This window comes from Papaver somniferum, chromosome 3 (assembly GCF_003573695.1).
Source record: "Papaver somniferum cultivar HN1 chromosome 3, ASM357369v1, whole genome shotgun sequence".
Lineage (NCBI taxonomy): Eukaryota > Viridiplantae > Streptophyta > Magnoliopsida > Ranunculales > Papaveraceae > Papaver > Papaver somniferum.
The window spans coordinates 89,554,685-89,574,512 of record NC_039360.1 but is presented as its reverse complement, the minus strand read 5'-3'; the positions used below and the strand labels follow the sequence as shown (position 1 = coordinate 89,574,512).

At 35.8% G+C, this 19,828-nt stretch overlaps 3 protein-coding genes and 1 long non-coding RNA gene across 7 annotated transcripts; 1 reads left to right on the top strand and 3 right to left on the bottom strand.

Annotated features, from left to right (window-relative positions):
* Positions 1-2,705: 2,705 nt before the first annotated feature.
* On the bottom strand, positions 2,706-5,559 carry LOC113356775 (4-coumarate--CoA ligase-like 5). 2 transcript variants are annotated; one of them, XM_026599990.1, is made up of 6 exons: positions 4,457-5,559; positions 3,990-4,191; positions 3,742-3,887; positions 3,542-3,609; positions 3,159-3,261; positions 2,706-3,047 (listed from the first exon to the last, which is right to left on the bottom strand). In XM_026599990.1, exons 1-6 carry the CDS (start codon positions 5,483-5,485, stop codon positions 2,916-2,918), a joined length of 1,680 nt encoding a protein of 559 aa, XP_026455775.1. In that variant the 5' UTR covers positions 5,486-5,559; the 3' UTR covers positions 2,706-2,915. The 2 variants fall into 2 exon arrangements, with proteins under 2 accessions (XP_026455775.1, XP_026455776.1); XM_026599991.1 differs by lacking the exon at positions 2,706-3,047 and having other exon boundaries at positions 3,184-3,253.
* Positions 5,560-8,163: 2,604 nt separating this feature from the next.
* Positions 8,164-15,100, bottom strand: LOC113356774 (probable 37S ribosomal protein S5, mitochondrial). 3 transcript variants are annotated; one of them, XM_026599988.1, is made up of 9 exons: positions 14,470-15,100; positions 13,521-14,047; positions 12,741-12,791; positions 12,548-12,655; positions 9,565-9,660; positions 9,338-9,436; positions 9,184-9,243; positions 8,990-9,061; positions 8,164-8,346 (listed from the first exon to the last, which is right to left on the bottom strand). In XM_026599988.1, the coding sequence occupies exons 1-8, from the start codon at positions 14,990-14,992 to the stop codon at positions 8,996-8,998; spliced, it is 1,530 nt and encodes a 509-aa protein (XP_026455773.1). In that variant the 5' UTR covers positions 14,993-15,100; the 3' UTR covers positions 8,164-8,346; positions 8,990-8,995. The 3 variants fall into 3 exon arrangements, with proteins under 3 accessions (XP_026455773.1, XP_026455772.1, XP_026455774.1); XM_026599987.1 differs by lacking the exon at positions 8,164-8,346 and having other exon boundaries at positions 8,612-9,061; XM_026599989.1 differs by lacking the exons at positions 8,164-8,346; positions 8,990-9,061; positions 9,184-9,243; positions 9,338-9,436; positions 9,565-9,660 and adding an exon at positions 10,193-10,676.
* A 1,983-nt stretch (positions 15,101-17,083) lies between these two features.
* LOC113356773 lies at positions 17,084-17,947 on the bottom strand. Its single transcript, XR_003363177.1, has 3 exons — positions 17,807-17,947; positions 17,463-17,690; positions 17,084-17,335 (listed from the first exon to the last, which is right to left on the bottom strand). It is a non-coding gene; the product is annotated as an uncharacterized LOC113356773 (long non-coding RNA).
* Positions 17,845-19,472, top strand: LOC113356772. The gene is made up of 4 exons (XM_026599986.1): positions 17,845-18,107; positions 18,210-18,442; positions 18,835-18,980; positions 19,063-19,472. Exons 1-4 carry the CDS (start codon positions 18,047-18,049, stop codon positions 19,121-19,123), a joined length of 501 nt encoding a protein of 166 aa, XP_026455771.1. The 5' UTR covers positions 17,845-18,046; the 3' UTR covers positions 19,124-19,472.
* Positions 19,473-19,828: the final 356 nt, after the last annotated feature.

Genomic DNA, 19,828 nt, shown 5'->3' with positions numbered 1-19,828 from the left:
ATGTAGCTGTATTCCACCATCCTCCTCTGTGAAGAGGTTTGGATAAATCTTTCACACATAATAAAAAAAAATCAACCGTATAACATTATTTTTATAAAGGCTCCAAACTTTAATTTTCAAGGGCTCACAAGATGACAAAATAGAGAGTCATGAAATAGTAATCAACAATACCCCTAAACTTATTGATTTCGTTAAGAGTAATATCCTCCATTAGTTAGTGTCAAGGTTTAAAATAGCAATAGCGTAAAGTGATGCGTTTTCTTAGTAACGCGTAAAACACTTATAAAAGCGCTACCCCACAAAATATAAATAAAGAAGAAATGAAAGTTGAAGTGGAGAAGATGATAAGACATAAGAGGAGGAAGAAGAAGGAACTGGAAATATTAGGAGAAGAAATGTTTTTATAACATATTTTAGGTTTTTTTTTAGTTTATTTACTTGGACAGACTCTTGGGAGCGTAAACTGACTTATTTATTGGGCTTCAAAGCCTTCTTTTTTATATGCCAATAGAAGCCTAGAGCACGCTTCAGAAAGCGTTTTAGGGTTGGGGCGTAAAAAAGCGTGCCCTACACTCCCAAAACGCTTTTTTAAACCATAATTAGTGCTAATAATTAGATTGACTAAATTATGTATGATTACTAATTACGTTAGACTAATTTATAGTTAGGGTTTGAAAATCAAAATCAATTTTTTTTTGTTTTTTAATATAACATACGGTTGGGAAAATTCAATATTTTCCCAACCGTAACTACCATATTTGGTGGGGACTCCCAACCGTAAAAAAAACGAGGTTATAATACGGTTGGGAGTTTATATTTTCCCAATCGTAACTAACGTATACGGTTGGAACTCCCAACTGTAGAAAAACCCAGGTTAAGATACAGTTGGGAGTTCATATTTTCCCTCCGTATAACATGATTTACGGTTGGGAAAACCAATATTTCCCAACCGTATGTAATTCTGAAACTATTTTAATATTTCCAATTTGATTAAATCCAACCTATTTATGCAATCAAAAGCAACAAAAAATGGTGGGGTTTCGATTCTTACTTAATTGAAATAATTGTTTGCGGAGAATCGACGATTAATCGTCGTTGAAGGAAAAAAAAAAGAACGAAGAAGAAAAAAAAAACGATGGAGAAAAAGTAGAGAATTAGATTTAGGTTTGATTTTTTGCTTTAGGTTAATTATTTAAGAATTATTTTATTTTTATTATAGATGAAATATCGCATCTATATTTGAGATACTTGATTCCATAGGATCTCTCAAAATCAAAAACTTAGAGCCCGTGTAGTAGGCTTCAAAAATAAAATTCAATCATATGTGATGGATTATATATCGGGGAAACTTATTTGTAGCCCAATTTTTCAATTTTTTATATACCAAAAATCCACCAATAAGATTCTAAATATGAGTAACCCATAGTTAGTTAAAATAGTACTTAGATTACAAAAATAACCTTTCATTTTAACTATGAATTTAAAAAAGAAATAACTATAATAAAAACGTGATTTTATAACTAAATTCCTAAAATAACTCCACCTAATATTATCTTAAAGTCAATTCCTAAAATTACTCCACCTTTTACCACGCATTCTCTTTTTTTCTCTTCCTAAATTCACGTAGCTCCTTAAAATTCTCGTTGCAACTTGCAACTAGCATCGGGATTTTAAGGCTTAAATAAGTTTATTTACATTTCTAAAATAACTCAATTAACCAAAAATGAAAAATGAAATTTTTCTAAGAAATTTTTTGACCGAAAAGTAAATCTTTCCAAAAATGTTTTGTGTGATATAGCACAATTATTCACTCAAAACATTGGGGAAAAGAATGTTTTTAGTGAAACAAAAATTTTGAGAAAATAAACAAAAAACACAATTTTTCACTCAAACATTGGTGAGAAATGGATGAAAAATTTAGTGCAACAAAAATTGTCCCTAATAAAATAGATGAAAAAAAAAATTATCACTCAAATTTATCACATGAGTAACATGTGACCATTGGATTTTTCACATGTAAATAAAGTGAAAATTTGATCTTTCACCAGGAAGAGCGGATGAAAATTAAATTTTTCACTTTTCACTTGATAAGAAAGGAGAATTGTGATTTTCACCAAAATAAGTTCATGGGTGGTTGATGAAAACTCCAGTTTTCACTTATAAAACTTCACTTATCACCCTATCTGATTCGTGAAAATCATAATTATCCCCAATTTAATAACCCTAAATTCTTGTACAAAAAAATCAAGTATCAGTTAGGATTTTCCATGGTTATCTTCCTTTTCTCCTTTACTAATCACGGAGAAGATTTACCTATGTTATCCTTTGTGGAGTTTATGTAGAAAAATACTAAAGCTAAGAAAAGATTTATAGCTAAGCACAGTAAAAAACTTAGATCGATGAAATCTCAAATTATTTCACGAAGAAAATTAATAATATTGATCAGCAATGATGTATTTTTAGTGTTACACGATTTGGATGAAGATAATAATCATATCTTCCGTAATGGTAGATATTGTGTTACCATAAGTAACGCCTAACTAATTGACCAAATTAATGGCAGATATTTTTGACCATAAAAATAACGACAATAACTAATTGAACGGATATAAAAAAATAAATAAATAATTGTTAGTAATACTTAACTAATTAAGGTTAGTTTAGTCCAGCCGAAAATGTAAAAATGAAACTTAAATCTAAAACTATTAATCTTAATCGTAGATTTTATACTTTGGTCTATACATATATATACCATTCTAACGATGGATTTGTAAAAGAGAGAGGAACTAAACTTGGGTTCTCATAAATTTCCACATTATATATCGAATAGATTTTAAAGAATAAAGTAGCAAGTATCAATATTGAAAAAGAGAGACTTCTGTATGAAAATATCATGAAATTTCTAGTTAATGCGATCATTTAAAGGTTTGGAGAAATTTTGGTGAGTGCTTTGAGCCTTTGAGGTTCTTCCTTAGAATCTTGCCGGAAGGGGACCTAGGGATACACTCCACAAAAACCACTTTCCTTATCTTCTTGTATGGAGCCACCTGTTGACCAGACACCAGAGTATCAAAAATGTACATTTTTTTTTTGTTGGTAAGAATTAGATGTTTCAATCTTCATGAAGAAAGAAAGAGAAAGTAGATGAGGACCAGAACCTTGTTAGCCATAAACGCCACAATATCTTCTCCTCCAATTTCACTCTTCTTATTTCTCACCACATAAGCCATTGGGATTTCTCCTGCTTCTTCATCTGGGTACCTGTAATTATCAAATTAGCTCAAACGTATGTTGATTTATTCACATTTCATACTCTTCGACAAAAGAATAGCTGCGGGAGGTGACAAGAGAAGTTGGGTGCTCTGTTTGGTTTCTTACAAATTGCTTGGCACTAACAAAAATTTCAAATTTTGTAGTTTGCTATGAACATATCAGTTTCCAACCAAATTAAAGTATTTTTACTCATTTGCAGGACGAAGGGATTTAGAATATAAAAAAAATCTTTAAGAAGAAAATGGCGCACCAATTGTCAACTACTTACGATGTCACAGCTGCATCAATAATCTCAGGGTGACCCGATAGGATTTCCTCGAGTTCTGCCGGTGCAACCTGTACAGGACAAAGAGAAGAAATACGATTAATATTTGAAAATGTAGAACAAAATTGAGTATCTTAAGACAAGCCAAATAAAACACAAATCTTCAACATATCTAGAAGGAAAAGAACGACAGAACATATTACTTGATAGGCTTTGTACTTGATGAGTTCTTTAATTCTATCAACAATATGGACGAAACCGAACTTGTCCATGAAGCATAAATCTCCAGTATGCAACCATCCATCTTTGTCTATTGCCAATAATGTTGCCTCAGCATTTTTAAAGTAACCTAAAAATCGCCAATGAAATTTTTATCTTGTCAGATGTCATCTTGGACTATAAAATCTCAGGTAATCTAAAGGTTATAAAGGATAGAAGTACTTGGGATTACCTTGGGTTACAGGGACACCTCTGACACAAAGTTCTCCAGGGCTGAAAGGTGGCAAGGGTTTACCAGTTTTGACGTGGATGATCTTAGCTTCCATAGATGGAATAAGCCTTCCAACTGATGATGCTGTAATTTCCCTAGTAGTGGTCCTGCTCCTGCCATCGCAGAGAGTGATGGGCCCATTTGTTTCGGTTAACCCATAACACTATTACATATCCAAATCGATTCATCATCATCAATCGCGTCATTTCATTTTCCATTTTGAGTTAATATAATATATGTATTTGGACGTTAAAGTACTGTATTACTGCTAAATCCACTCCAACATGTATAAATTTTTAGACTATGTTGGAGGATAATCTCACAATCAATAAGCTGCATCTCTGACAAGAATACTAGAATGACTTTAGAGTTTAATGCTCGGTATGGGCGGGTGAAGCAATTAATAAGGAAAAATAAATAGCAAGTACCTGAGTTAGGTTTATCTCGGGATAGATCTTGCAAAATCTTTCAATGTGTTCGTTCCCTAAGGGTGCCCCTGAACAGATCACCTCTTTAAGAGATTTCAAGTTATACTTACTCATCTTGTTTTGAAACCTCACCATCTGAACCACCACTGGTGGAGCTACCGGAAGCCTCGTTACGTTGTACCTCTCAATACCGCTGAGCATCTCCTCAACGGAATACTTTTTAACAAGCACGGCTGTTGATCTAGCAGCTAGTACCCCACAGACCATCATGGATAACCCAAACATGTGAAACAATGGTACAACACACATGTAAACGTCGTTTGATCCGTCATCACCACCTCCTTCAGTTTTCCAAACGTGTCTTAGTAAGCCACCCATGGAAACCAAGTTCCGGTGTGAGCAAACCACTGCTTTGCTCTTCCCGGTTGTTCCCGAAGAGTACATTAAAGCAGCAATATCATCTAATTTGATATTGCTAGGAATGCTGCTGGATGATTTAGTAGGTGTGTTTACTAACAAGTTGTACATGAATTCTTCAACTAACAGGACACGGTTCTTTAATATCATACCGTCAAATTTCGACTTAAACTCGTGGGTTGTAAATACTAGTACAGGATTTGAGTCTTGAATTTGACAGTGTAATTCTTGTGTGCTGTATAATGGATTAGCTGTGGTAAAAATTGCTCCCATTGACATTATGGAAAGAATTAGTAGAGGGAAATGAATGGAATTTGAGGAAACCACAAGAACAATATCGCCTTTTTTAATACCGAAAGAAGAACGTAGAGTGCTGGCTATGCCAATTGAGAGTGATCGAAGCTCTTGGTAAGTGAGGGACTTACCAGAGACCGAGTCTATATAAGCTGGTTTTTTCAAGTGTCGAGGGGAGAGTTGGGAGAGAAGAAATGAAGGGAGGGAAAGAGACGGAGTTGTAGGAATGTTTGGTGACTCCCATTTGCTGTAGTAGATACCTGTTAATGAACAAAAGCCACTCTCACTATCCCTTGTGGATGAGATTATTGTTTCCATGTCACTACCAATATCCCTTCCTTGTATCTGATAACAAATTAAGCTCTAGATGGAGAGGCTCTTTGTATGATCAGATGTTCTCCCTCTCTGAAACTCCAAATGAAAGACTACTATATATATATATATCCTATGAATATGATGGTGCATGTAGTTAGTTGATTTGTTGGGTGAGTCCTGTGTGAGTGAGTGAGTCACTCATCTTCTTAATCGAGACCGTTCTGTTGCATGCAATCTCATGTTCTAAATTTAAAAGTAATTAGTCCCAGCGAAGAGTGGTACAAAGGTATACAAAGTACTAGTTCTAGTTCTTAACAATAAAAGGGAAAGCATGAAGGACTAGCAGCACAAAATTACTGCAGATTGGGTGCACAAAATCTTTTTGAGTTTTGATGCCATACCCCTGAAACTTAACGATATCTCAGGCAAAGAAACATGTACCGGATCAGGGCCGGGCCAACAGGGGAAGCAGGGAAAGCCCCACTTCGGGGCAACAAGGCCGAGGGGGCAACAAAATAGTTGTTTTGATATTTGGGTTTTTGTTAAAAATAAAAATATTTTAGGGGCTTATTCATAATTGTGTTATGTATCGGACAAAATATTGAATAGTCAATGCTAAAATGGAAGTGTGTTACACATTCCATCAGATAATTATTACCTGCGGGATTACAAAAGAAAAAAAAAACAATAAGAGCTATCAGGACTTAGGAGTGAAGTTGTAAAGGTTTTCTAATTATCATCTTCAATCTCTCATTCTTCTTTTATATGCTTGTATATGTTCATTCTCTTGATAGTTCACTATTGTTACTGTTCCATCATCGTAGAAAAAATGATCATTGATGTAATTATGGGGGCAACAAAAAAAATTACGCTTCGGGGCAAAAACAACTCAGGACCGGCCCTGACCGGATTGTATAAATAGTACATTGAACATATAAAAAAGTCTAAGAAAAAAAATATTTAGCAGTAAATTTTAATCTAGAGAAGTTCCTGAGGTTTTTAAAAACCTTATTTGTAATATGGAGAGTACATTTAAATGAGAAAAATCCAAAAATTAGAGGAGGCGTAATGTCGGGTTAACGACAACCTTTTTTTTTCTTTTTTTATTTAAGTGAGAGATGTTCATTAATGAGCACAGCACAATCGCAAAAACAGGTAGGGAAATTGGTGGATTTTAATGGGCTAGTAGTTCCTTCTTTTTTTTTTAATATTTTCTTTTTTTGAAGCATGAAATATATTAAATTACTAAGAGACTGTTACACGAGGGTATATAATACCCCAAGATTCATCAATTACAATAAGATTGGTAAGCCGTAAATCTCCGATAACATGATATTGGAGTGGAATAGCAGTCTTCGGATCGGAGTTGCATCTGGGCCGAATGTTGGTGTCGAAGGTCAAAAGTCCTTCGGTCAATGCTTTCCACAAGAAAAGCTGTACTTTTGATGGACGCAAAAATGTCCACATAAACTCTGGTGGTGATAGAGGTGTTTGATGCAATAGATTGACATTGTTTGTCATGCCTCCGTGTCTTGATGCTGCGATTTGTTGCCCGAGTGATTGATATCTGCCTATTCATTTATTTTTCTTCTTTTTTTTTTTAATATGTGAACAAATGAATTCGGGAGAACATCTGTGTCCTATAAACTAAAGAGTACTGATGACAAAGGTAAACTTTTCACTGCACACAAACCATACACCACTGTATACGAACATGTGTCTAAGATTAGTTAGTTATCCAACTTATTACCTCTGTTTAAAAATAGTTACCCACAAACCTGCCTATTATTTTAAAATGGAGGGACTATATATCAAAATAATTGGAGTAATTTTGGTTGTTTGACTTATACTCCATACAAGTTATTTTTTAAATGGGTTTGCCTAAAAACGGAGATGCATTAAGATTAAATTTCTACCGACCTTGTATCCTAGAGAGTCGTGCTTATTAATCTGAACAAAATCTTACAAAGAAGCGAGAGAAAGAGAGCCGCTAAAGCATCCCTAGCTAGTTTTGGATCAATGGAAAAGAAGCAAACTACTACTTTTATTCGGGGCATGGTTAACACACCATATCAGAAGAAGCAACTTTCTAGTTGGAGCCCTTGGGAATCGATGTTGTTTCAGTTTAGATATAAATGCTAAAATAAATAATCCAAATCATTAAACCTGGTATTGGTACATCAAGATTGGAAACTAAAAGTACACCCCTCATAATACTCTTCATCTACAACTACCACCAAGCAAGTACACGGCATCTAATTTCTTTTCCAAAAACACAGTACAAGCATCCGGTATACCTGCTGTAAGTGTCCATGCGCCAGTGCATCCCCAAAGTCAAGTGTCTTTGTTACCCTCTAAATCTCTAGTTTGGTATTGGCAGTGACTTCTAAATTTCATTCTTTCAGCTGTGCCAGTGAGTGAAATTGTATACACATATTCTTGGTGAAACTGAGTCAATTACTGAACTTGGTCTAGGATGTTCAAGTACTTCCACATAAAAAAAGTGGAAGCACTCTGAATTGCACAAGTGGCTTCTCAAAAGCTAGACTAAAACGCATTCTTTTCCCAGAAGCAATCTTAACATCTTATAGTAAACTTCTAAAACCCATTAGACTCGTTGCATGGGACGACTTGCCACTCTACAGACGCTCGTATTTAAATTCTCGAGACAAAAGCAAACATGGCGAAGAATCCTAATATTTAAAATCATTTATATGGATGATAATATTATCATGAGATTAAGATAACTCGGAGTATCGTTCATGGAGCAGATTATCAAACTTATTTCTTACCTTCTGCTTAACCCTGATTTGTGGAGAGCTCAGTTCCACATAAATAAGGACAGCAATAAATGTACCAAACACCTTCCATCAACAACAACAAAAAAAAAAAAAAAATAATAAGGACAGCAAACACCATGTAATGGGTTTCTTAAAAGTAAGACAATAGAGTAACACAGGCCCTGCATCACCATGTGAAGCTTTATCTCCAAACAAATTCAAGTTTCTTAAAAGACAAAACAGTAAACCCTTAAAGTTGAAGGTGAGAGACAGTAAGTGAGTTGTAACATCACACCCCAAAACCAAACCTACACAACATTGGGACCCAAATAATAAAAGCTCTAACAGCTTAACTCAAATTTGTTCTTTTCATTCCTTTTTAATTCAGTTTCCAGCAAAGAATACTTCACCAAGAAGAAATAAAAATCATTACAGTAATGAGAACTTCAACAGTCCCTGGCACTTCCTTTCATTTTCTCATCAATTTATGTATATTTTCTCATTCATTACTGACAAAAGATATCTGGCAACCAGTTCACTTATGAAGTGTATCTTTATTATGGTATGCATCATGCCAACAGAAAATATAACGAGAAACAATGACCAACAAAAATAATGTGCAAATTATTTATGCAACTCAATAACTTTTTTGTTCCTAGTTCCTAGTTTCGACACAGTTATCTCTTCCAGTTCACTGAGGAAGTAAAGAAGAAAATGGTAAAAATACCTCTTCTTATAGCAGATGTGACTCAACAACAGCTCGGCCAAACTTTTCTTGAACATCTTTGGGAGTTTCAATCTGAACAAAGGAAGTTTAACAGAAAAATCATATTCCATAGTACCGATTGCAATTGAATTTGTCAAAGAATTGTCAGTGATTTAACTCGTATAATGCAACTTGTGTTATAGTCTACCACTTACCGCATTTAGAGCTTTAAAAAGTGCCTTAACTGTGTTATGGGGGTTTCTTGATCCCACAACCTACACGAAACAATGAACATCAGGTACGAAAACCAAATTGTGAAAAAAGATGTGTTAAGAGTCGCACAATGTCATCTGTTTGATGGTTACTTACCTTTGACTTGACATTTTTGAAACCTGCTAGATTTAGGACGAGTTCAACAGTTTTGCCGGCTTTAATCCCTGTTGTGGTAGGGGCGGGCCATAGGTATATCTAGGAAAAGAAACAAGTCCCAGTCCAGCATTTTAGGAAATGAGGGGAGAATAAACAAGTTATTTCTAAGTTAGGAAATGCGAGGAGAGAGAGAGAGGGAGAGAGGAGAAATATGCCTGTACACGAACCTTTGTTTTCTTATACTCGGTTTGCACTGCATGTGTAATCGTGTGCTCCTCGTGTCGCTCTACATAATGAAGATTCTGGAAGCATCTCTCATATGCCTGAGAATCATAAAAGCAGTTAGCAACTGAGAAAATGAGATGACCAGAAGATATAAAAAAGAGTTAAAAAATGCATACAACAATGTTAAGGAGAAAAACAACTCCTAAATATAAATCGAGCCATTAAGAAAGATAAGGATCTTTTATCAGTTAACTAGTGGATTGCCCGTGCCATAATGGCACGGGGCGGAAGGGGTGCTGGTGATCTAAATATCTAATGCCTTCGTTAGTATATCGGGGTCAATAATTAACACCACCAAAGCAAGTTGGCAATCATACTTGTAACTGTCAACAAAAAGGTACATATAGCAAAATACTACCCAAATGGGAAACTAAGCCACATATGGGGGTTTACTGCTCCATCTTACGCTTGGCACCAACCCAATTGGAACTGGAGTTACCCTTCCAGCTACCTTATATACCTGGCTAAAACCTACGTCGCCCCTGGCCTGTAACCGGTCCTATGACGGGTCAGCCACAGCATTCGTCCCAACTCGATAACAGCAGCTCCGAATTTATTCCCATCACCCTTAACCATTATGTTACAGTTCAAGTCAAAGAATTGGAAACAACAAATAGAAGGAAACACCACATTCAAGTTTACATGCAGTCATATAAGTACTGATTTTGTGTGTTTTCTGTATGATTTTTGTTCATATCTTCTCTAACTTAGAAAAGCTAATAAAATTACATAAGCCATACACACTTCTGATAAAAATGTGAAAGAATGTAGCTTTTTGCGGAATATAGACTAAAATCAACTTTCTAGAAGCCAAGCCATCTAATACTATAACAAATGAAGAAGCATGAATAGCAGAATCTCCACATAATAAATGCGCTTTCCCAGCTGCAGAAATGGAAAAGTCTGCTTCATGGATGATGCTTTCAAGACCGGGTGACTGGACAATAATCACAGTAGCATCAACTTTCAAAAGAAGCAATGCAGGTAAACCAACTACAACTGCCCTCTTTCCCGTCACTCATATACCACTACGACTTAGGTGTTCAAGACATGCCTATAAAAAAATAACATCTTTTAAAACAACACTAATCGAAAATCTAAATAAAGAATTAGATTAACACAATTTTTACATTCTTTCAATAACATAAGATGCAACTTTAAGCAATTGTCCTACCCGAAACGAAAACAATAACAAAGAGGTAGCAAATCAAAGTGTAAATTCAGAACAATAAGGCTACGAAAATGGGAAGCTATAATACAAAGTTTCTAAGGTATATCATTTGGTATTCTCATCATCTGCTCACATCGAAATCTCCAATTAAGAAAGAATAGCAACAACTGGTCTAGTTAAAAGAGATGTCATTGACAGGCAATAATTCCATTTACAAATTAATCAGAACAGAAATTTAGCAGAAGATTTTGAATTAAGAATGAGTTTTTTTTTTGGTTTGTAAATGTTTTGAATTAAAAATGAGTTTACAAACTAAAATGAAACAAAATGGCATTCAATTTGGCATTTACACAAACAGGTAATGTTCACAACGTAATCTTTCTACACTACAACTAAGGATGAAATCCAAAACACATGCCCAACTGAAATTCAATTTGTTACCCGATTCTTACCAATCTGGATTTCATTTGAAAAAGTTATCAAGGGAAATCGGTTGCCTAGTAAGTTAGTTTAGGGTCATAAATTGCTCTATGATGATGAAAAAAACCAAACATAATGGCATAGAGATTATTCCCAGGATTTCCACACTCCTGAAAACCATTTCAAATTTCAAACAAAACCAAATTATCAACTGGAAAATCAACAACATAAAATCTAATACCACGGAAAAAAAATTGTCAAATTATTCAGAAACAAAATAATTACCTAGATCAACTTGCTTGGCTCTACTAAAGTTCTTCATTTTTAAAATACCCAAGAGCCAAGATCAAACTTGCAGGATAGATCAAAATCACAAAAGCATGATTCATTAACAGGAATTACCGACTGCCAATAACCCAAAAGGTTAAAATGAAAGTTCAAAACTTGAAAGAAAAATAAAAAATCAATGCATAGACAAAGTGGATACTGAACCGCATGATGAACAACAGAAAGAACTAAACCCCTAGATGCGAGAAAAATTATTATCCCAAAAACAGATCTCAACTGTTGTTTGTGTTAGGGGTTACCTTCTCCGATGACCAAAATCTAATCTTCTAATTTGAGAGGGAGCCGATTGTAAAAACAATGGTTGATGCTTCTCTGTGAAGTACCCAATTTCGAATTCAGAGATCGTGGGATCATTCACCAAATTTTACACAATTAATTCACCCAATTTCTATTTTAGAGTTACAGGTTTGAATGATCAATCAAATCAAAACTCTGAACTCTAAATTAGAAATTGAGTAAAGACGAAATCATCTTTAGGGAGAGAAATCTATATTCATGTTGATGAAGATAAAGAAGAAGAGATTTCAGCGATGGAGAAGACGAAATGAAGAAAAGAATTAGAGGATTTCGGTTCTTTTTACATGTTTTAGATAGATAAGTAGTAATTTTCCCCTGGATAGAATGATAATAACGAAAACGTATGCAGCAGTATTAAAAACACGGAAGGTTATTCTAGAAATTTCCTGTGCGACGGTGGAACCGGAGAAAAATCGTTTTCGCTTATATTATAGATTTCTTTTCCTAGTGGCTTAGAAGTAATTATCCAGTGTTCTGCTCATGTGCATAACCAGATAAACTCATAAAAGTACCTGAACTCTATACAGCTATTTTTAACTGCAGCTGCGAGAGTAGTGTTCTGATAATGTGACAGATGTCTGTGTTAGAAGTTAAGCAGAAGTTAACCCTATCTGAGATGGTATCGACCCTACTTGAAGTAGGGAAAAGAATATAAAGCAGCTGTATTACTAGACTAGAGAACTTAATACCTTTTGAAGTGCAATGGGAGCCGCTGGACCTTTTCCCTTTGCAAAACCAATGACTCCATTATAGTTCCCACAAACTAACATAGCTGTGTACTTGAAAATTTGTCCACCCTAGAACACAGAGGACGACAGAATAAATATCGGCAAAATAACCAATACAGAACGCGAGTAATTTGACAAAATATAGCTTTCATACCTTAGTTACTTTACATGTTCGGTTCATATCAACTAATCGCGTATCAAAACCCTGATATAATAGAAAAACATTAGCAGGGAAGAAATACTGATAGACATCAAGATATTGGGAATGCAGTATTAAGCGCTGCAAAATCTATATGCATAAAGTTCCCATCACTGGTTTCAGAAAGAAAAACGAAATTATGATAACAACAGTGACACAATATCAGCTTAGCAGACTTCCATCAAACGGCATATATACGTTATGGAGAAAAAAAAAAGACATACAACATATATATGCAGCATTAGAGAAACATTCAATTTAAGCTTTGCGAGCCAAAACTTGAACCAAAGCTTAATGCCAAAATACTTTCAAAAGACAACCAATGACTAGAAGACTAGAAGTAAGATATCCACGACCCTAACTCAAAATGGAATGAATATGTTGCAGACTCTTGGCTTCTAGAGAAAAATCTACAGAACCTACCATTGTTTAGCTTCAATTCCAGAAATGGAAAATGACTCTAACTAACTTATTAACTCTTATGGTTGCATGTCTAGTGTATGCATATGCACCTCCGTCATACTAATCAAATAAAATGGATGAAATGTGCAACGAAAGTATCTGAAAACATGCCGATGCAACAGACGATTGCACAACGAAAAGTAATTCAGAAATGAGTTAAACACTATTAACCATTGGATATTATGGCATTCTTTATCTAATTCATTATCAGATTTTGTAAATGGAATTTAAAAGTAACCTTATATGAATACATACAGAAACATACAAACTTACTTTCCTGTAAAGTGGCCTTCTTTTCTCCTCAGTTAAACTATTTTTCTCCTCTGCGAGTTCTTTAATCTCCTCCTCCAAAACCCTCCCCTTCTTTCCAAATGTATGATCCAATGCCGCTAACTTCTCTTCAAGCTTGCTGTCAATGGCATTGAGCTTCTCCATCAATATATCATCCTTATCATCAATGAAATCTTTATCCTCATCGTCATCCATAAACCCTTTAAACAATTGCCTTTCTTTGTCAAATCCTCCTGAATGCTCTACAGAAACATCCGCATTGCCTCGTCCTTTATCGTGCTGAATAAATCCAGAATTTGCAGGATTATTAGGATCATAAGTCTCTTTCCACTGTACCATTCTCATGGCTCTATTCAGTTTCTGAAGAATCATAAACCTCTCCTTCCCAGTCGCGTCTTTCAAACGGTTCATCAGCTCTCCTATAACCGTATACTCAAATGGAAGTTGGAGATGCTTTTGCTCAAAGTGGTCAATTTTATGCATCCAGTTGTGAGCTTCGTCAAGGGTTTCTAAAAAGAAAAGAAAAGGCATAAATGGTTGATAATGAAGTACTTCACATAGACACATACTGATACACTCAACACCATAAATATACTAGAAACTCATTTCTTAGAACCATTCAGTTTCTTCCAAATAAAACCAAAATGAGTTGAGATATTCAACTGTAACCCATGAATACGTGAAGCCACCAAGTTCAGCTGGAAGGCAAGTGGAGTGCATCCCCCTTGCCATGCCTCTCCACTGAGGAGTTGGTTCACACCTTCTCCTCAAGCCGAAAAACAAACACAAGGAATGCCATTTTAATCAAGTCATAAACATTCGGCTGATACAATTCTCAAACTCTAATATAACAAAACAATCCAAATGTATTTCATCTAAAGCAATATCCTATAACATATGACTAAGTAACTAGAAAAGAGACAAATTTTACCAGAATGAGCAAAGCTGGTGAGCAATTCAGCATGACGGTTACATTTCTTTTCAAATTCATCGGATCGTTTCTGAACAGCATCAGGTTCCCATCTCTCATCAACTTCACTTTCTGAATCAGTTGGTTCTTCATGTTGCCCAAGTGGCCCTTTCTCTTTAGCATTTTGCTTTTCAAGTTTCTCAATCATTGGACCAACGCTCATATAATCTTCTTCTTCTACATCATCATTATCATCAAGCACACCAGCTTTTCTCTTCTCATCTTTCTCTTTTTGTTTCGCCGCCTCCGCCTCCTCCAGAAGTTTTTGGATTATTCTATCGCTAGAAGGAACAAAAGACGAACTGAATCTGTAATGAGATAATGACAGATTTGATTTAGGTATTTGGAAATGATGAATTTTGGGGCTAGAATTTGGGATTTTTCTGCATATATTTTTGTGAGGAATGCTAGGGTTTTTTAAGGATGGTGATTTTAGGAGTATTCGTGACCATGTTCCTCTCGATTTCCTTATTGATGCGGCCATTGTTGTGTCGAGGAGATGTATCAGTACACCATTTGAATGAGAAGTAAATCTCGTAAAACCCTTGAGAGTGAAAAACGGAGGGGTCTAACTCGGGGTGTGAATTCAGAAGTATAAGATTTGTAACTCGGACGAGTATCAACATCTATAATATATAAGCGAAAATGAAAATTCTCCGGTTCCACCGTCACACAGGAATGTACTAAATTAGCCTTCCGTGTTTCTAAGACCACTGCATACGTTTTCGTAAATATTTTTCAAACCAAGGGCAAAAAACCTATTCACTACTTATCTATCTAAAAAAACATCTGCAAAAACAATCGAGTTCTCCCTTCTCTTCTCTTCTTCGTCTGCTTTCTTTCTCAATCGAGATTTTCTTCTTCGATTTCACCGACGATACCATGACCACCACCAGAAGCAACATCACCACCACCACAGAGCCAACACCTCCACTGTCACCGCCATCCACCTAATTTAATTTCACCAGTTTCGATTTCAGTTCATACTCACCACCACGGCACCACCGCCTCCTTCACTTTCAATTTCAGTTCAATTCATACCAGCCTCTTCTTCCTTCTGAATCTTTAACTAACGCCTCCGTCCAATTTTATCATCTTCATCAATTAATTCAATTTCATTATTTAACCCTATTTTCATTATTGAACCCTAATTTTATTATTTTGATCCCAATCAATACAAACCATAAATTTCTACTACAATTTTGTTATTAGGTTAATTGCGAGGAAGAACAAGAGAATGAATGAAAAATCGAGAGAAAAATTGAAAAATCTGATGACTAGAAATATTTAGTCTACTTCTTCGAAATTTCAATTCCTCCAACAAATTTTCCTGCAACCTCTTCTAATCATATCAACATATTTCACCCTCCACCAATCTTACTAAGGTAATAAACTGAACTGAACTTTCTCTTAACCAATTTTCTTTCATCTTTTTCATGATTGCATCCATATTTGGTTGATTACAGTAATTCGATTTGCTGCCATATTTGGTTGAATGAACATTACGTGATCCATTTAGCTGCTGTCATTTGGCCTATCTGGTTGAATGAACACTTCAAGTAAAACCCGCTCTTCAACTCCACATGTTTGTAAAAATGCTTCATAGTATCACTCTTTTTTCTAATTTGGCTATTTGGTTGAATGAACACTTCAAGTAAAATGTATGTGAAATCTCATATTTTGAAGATGATTAAGGCACATGTTTTGGCGGGAAAAAATAGAGATGAGTCTTGGTTGCTGCCAAGGTCTGCGGTCAAGTTGGAAGAGTTTACAGAGGATGGTTTTCTCAAATTTTAGTTTTGAGCAAGAATTCAGTGGATAAAGTTGTTGTTTTCAAAGGAGCTAAGCATCCTTTGAAATCTGATAGTAACTTGAGTTTGTATGACTACCAACTTTATCTACTGACTTTGTATTTTTTTGCAATGCAGTATCTTTGTGTTTTACGATAGGGATCTCTGTGCATATTATTAGCAAGCTGCACCACCTCCTATTCGTTGGGGATCATATTAGCAAAGCTAAATATGAACTGTTGATGGGGGAACAATTAATATAATCACCACCACTATTAATGGCTGAGAATTCTGTCACTGAAAGTAAGTTGATAGCTTTACAAAATTTACGATCTCCAAACACGAAGTATTCGAAAATAATGTTGTGGATGGTGTTTTCATTTGTACTATTTTTTAGCGTCTCAATTTCGTATGGCGTTGTATTCTAAACAGTGAGAATTTCTTACTGTTAACATGAATTCTCTTACCACCCCTTTTTCTCTTATTTATCCCATATGTTACTCTCTGTTACCTAACACATTAGTTATTATCGATGAAATAACAAGGCATATCAGTTATAGTTTGATACATAATCGCTCTTATATATAGTAACATTTCCACATTACTTATTTCTGTTTCCATGTCGACTGTAACAGGTCAACTTACAGGGCATATATAAATTCGGAATCTATTTTGAACACAGAGTACAAATGGATGCTTCTAGCTCTGGACCCGTAGAAGCCCAAGGCTCATCGAGCAGGCTGAACATCATGAGCTGGAACATCCAGAAGATAAGAGAAATAGACTGGAAAAGGAGCGTAATATTTACCAGAGAATAAGAAACACTTTTGCATCAGAGAATGATAGGGCATTAATGCTGGAACAACGGCGTATCCGTGAAAGAGGGAGAAAAAATGCATTGACTGAAGAAGAAATACAAAGAGATCGTGAACGTCGTCGCATTGCTTACCATAAACGGCCGCATCAAACAGTTGAAGGCGAGATTAACGATACGAAGCGGCAAGCAAGTACTACAGCTCATGCGCCATTTGCAACATCTACTTCACAAAGTACAGAGGTATATCAACTAAAGTTTTAGTTTACTGTTGTCATGTTAATTCAAAAGTTCAATTCTAAATTAAGTAGATTTAGTTGATCAAAAGTTTAATTGATCTATGTATGTACCATAAGTAGATTTAGTTGATATAAGTAGATAAGGAAAGGTTCTTATCGATTTCACAATCTAATCTCTATAATTGCATCGCAGTTCCTTCAGTGGGATCCATTTATTCCTCAATAAAGAAATCCTGTGAAAGTTTGACACGTATTGCTTCTTCATTGGAGTGCCACCAGGCCTCTAGCTCCAGACCTCGCAAAAGTCCAAGGCTTATCGACCAGGCTCAACGTCAGGAACTGATAGAAGCAGAAACTGAAAAAGGTCAGTTGTCTTCTAATTGCTTTCAGATTGTTTTTCCACATATTTATTATCTATACGTATACATGTAAGAAAAGGGGAACGTCGTACTTACCAAAGAGTATGATACACTTTTATTCCAGGGAATGATAGGGAATCAAAGTTGGAACAACGTCGTGTCCATGCTAGAGAAAAAAGAAGTGCACTGACTGAACAGGAGATAGATAGAGATCTGGAACGTCGTCGTAATGTTTACCAAAGGCGGCGGCAACAAACAGTGGTAGGAATTGAGGGGAACCTGCCCACAAGGTTCAGTAATCTTCGCCAAAGCCCCGGGTTCCTCAATCGAGATAGAATGGATGAACCAGGACCAAGTACTACTGGTGCTTCAACATCTACAACTTTTACTTCCCAAGGTATAACCTTTGACCACATAAAGGATTGGAAAATAAGCAAATTCTGACTCATATTGGATCAAAACTTCATTTCCATTTCTTCCCTGTTTTAACTTTTTGCAGCAACATTCATTCCACGGCGAAGCCCGAGAATTTCAGGGCAAGTTGAACGCCGAGAAGTGGATATCGAGAAAGAAAGAGATATCCATCAGGGAATGACAGGGGCAAGTTTCAGCAATAACTCTAAAGGTAAGGCAGTGGCTTTGGTTCCTGGGATTGTTGAGCATCAGCATGGTGATGTGCACGCTGCCGAGGCCTCCCGAAAGAGAAAGGGTAAATCGGTTGCGGTATACCAGGTACGCCTATGGATGAAACGTAGTTCACTATATCACGTATCCGAATCTTGAAAACTTAGTCACTATATCTTGCCTTTCCCTACCTCCTCCACCACTTCCATAACCTAAAAATTCAAGAATTATCCATCTTTACTCAGTCACAGAAATGCTTAGTTCAGTTTGCCATATTTTTCTCAAAGTTCAATGAGATAGTATAGGAATTTTCTCAAACTTAGTCACAGAACTGCTTAGTTCAGTTTTCCATATTCTAGCCTTCCCCTACCTCCACCACCTTCTCCCATACACAGATCCAGACACTTCCGGCATCACACTCTGAAACACTACCAATCTCTTGTGATTTTGATTATTATTTTTTTTTTCTGTTGTTTGATACAGTATCTCGATACTCGCAGGCACCGAAACAACGCCGAGCAAACAACTGCGTACCTGGTAGAAACACTTCGAAAGCCATAGTCATTGGTTCAAGAGATGGAGAGAACGACAACCGTGATCAAGTGGATCACGATATCAGTAGTGACGATGGGGATCATTACAAGATGTATGTACCCAACTTTATTTATAAACATAAATATCAATTACACCTGTTCATGCTTCTATTCATGTTTCCTTATGACTTGCAGAGATACAAGTGACGATGATGTTGTGGCAGATGATGCAAACCAAATTAGAAGATCTGTCTGACCACATGACAACGAAGCCGGAACGAGTACAAGTAGCACCGTTTCTGAGATGGCGATTCTCCGTCGAAGCCCCAGACTTCGCGAGCAACCTCAACGTCCAAGAAAATGGATGTAATATGTGTGGATTGTGGAGCGATGCACTTCATGTTGGAAAATATACTAAGTAACAATGCAGGGGACATGTTAATGTAAGAAGCAACAAATTTATGCAAGTCAGTTACTCAAACTTCTACTAAAACCCATTGAGACATTAATACAAACACCTAGTTTGCACAGAAATGTATACAGATGTTAACACACTTCAACACCAATTTGTATACCACACCTGATATGATAGATTATTCAATCAATACCCAACTGTGCAGTCTCAACAAGGGTTACGAAAATTGCATCAATAATAAAATATAAGCATTCATTCATGTTAACATAAAGAGAAAGACAAGGATAGAGAATAAGAGATGGAAAATTCAGACAGTGGATTGAGGCTAGAGAATATCTCTATGTCCTTAAAACGATTACGCCCCCACAATGATGCCGTATGGTTGATTGGTGTTCGTTTCCCAGGATACAACAATCTCCTTCTTGGTTGATGTAGCACTTCAAACAATCCAAGAAACACCAAACTAAATTGTGCTTCTATGTAATCTCTTGACACTTGAAACTCAAAACAGAACCGGAGTAAAAACTGATATTCAACTGGGAAATC

What these genes read in the sequence shown, in the direction of transcription:
- LOC113356775 (XM_026599990.1), bottom strand. Translation starts at nt 5,485, where the DNA reads ATGGAAACAATAATCTCATCCACAAGGGATAGTGAGAGTGGCTTTTGT. An exon ending in AGGTGTCCCTGTAACCCAAG is followed by an intron (nt 3,888 to 3,989) that starts GTAATCCCAAGT and finishes GGCGATTTTTAG; the next exon opens with GTTACTTTAAAAATGCTGAG. An exon ending in TGGCGTTTATGGCTAACAAG is followed by an intron (nt 3,048 to 3,158) that starts GTTCTGGTCCTC and finishes TCTGGTCAACAG; the next exon opens with GTGGCTCCATACAAGAAGAT.
- LOC113356774 (XM_026599988.1), bottom strand. Translation starts at nt 14,992, where the DNA reads ATGGCCGCATCAATAAGGAAATCGAGAGGAACATGGTCACGAATACTC. An exon ending in CACCAGCTTTGCTCATTCTG is followed by an intron (nt 14,048 to 14,469) that starts GTAAAATTTGTC and finishes TTTTCTTTTTAG; the next exon opens with AAACCCTTGACGAAGCTCAC. An exon ending in CCGAGTATAAGAAAACAAAG is followed by an intron (nt 9,437 to 9,564) that starts GTTCGTGTACAG and finishes TTCTTTTCCTAG; the next exon opens with ATATACCTATGGCCCGCCCC.
- LOC113356772 (XM_026599986.1), top strand. Translation starts at nt 18,047, where the DNA reads ATGGATGAACCAGGACCAAGTACTACTGGTGCTTCAACATCTACAACT. An exon ending in AATCGGTTGCGGTATACCAG is followed by an intron (nt 18,443 to 18,834) that starts GTACGCCTATGG and finishes CGATACTCGCAG; the next exon opens with GCACCGAAACAACGCCGAGC. An exon ending in GATGGGGATCATTACAAGAT is followed by an intron (nt 18,981 to 19,062) that starts GTATGTACCCAA and finishes TATGACTTGCAG; the next exon opens with AGATACAAGTGACGATGATG.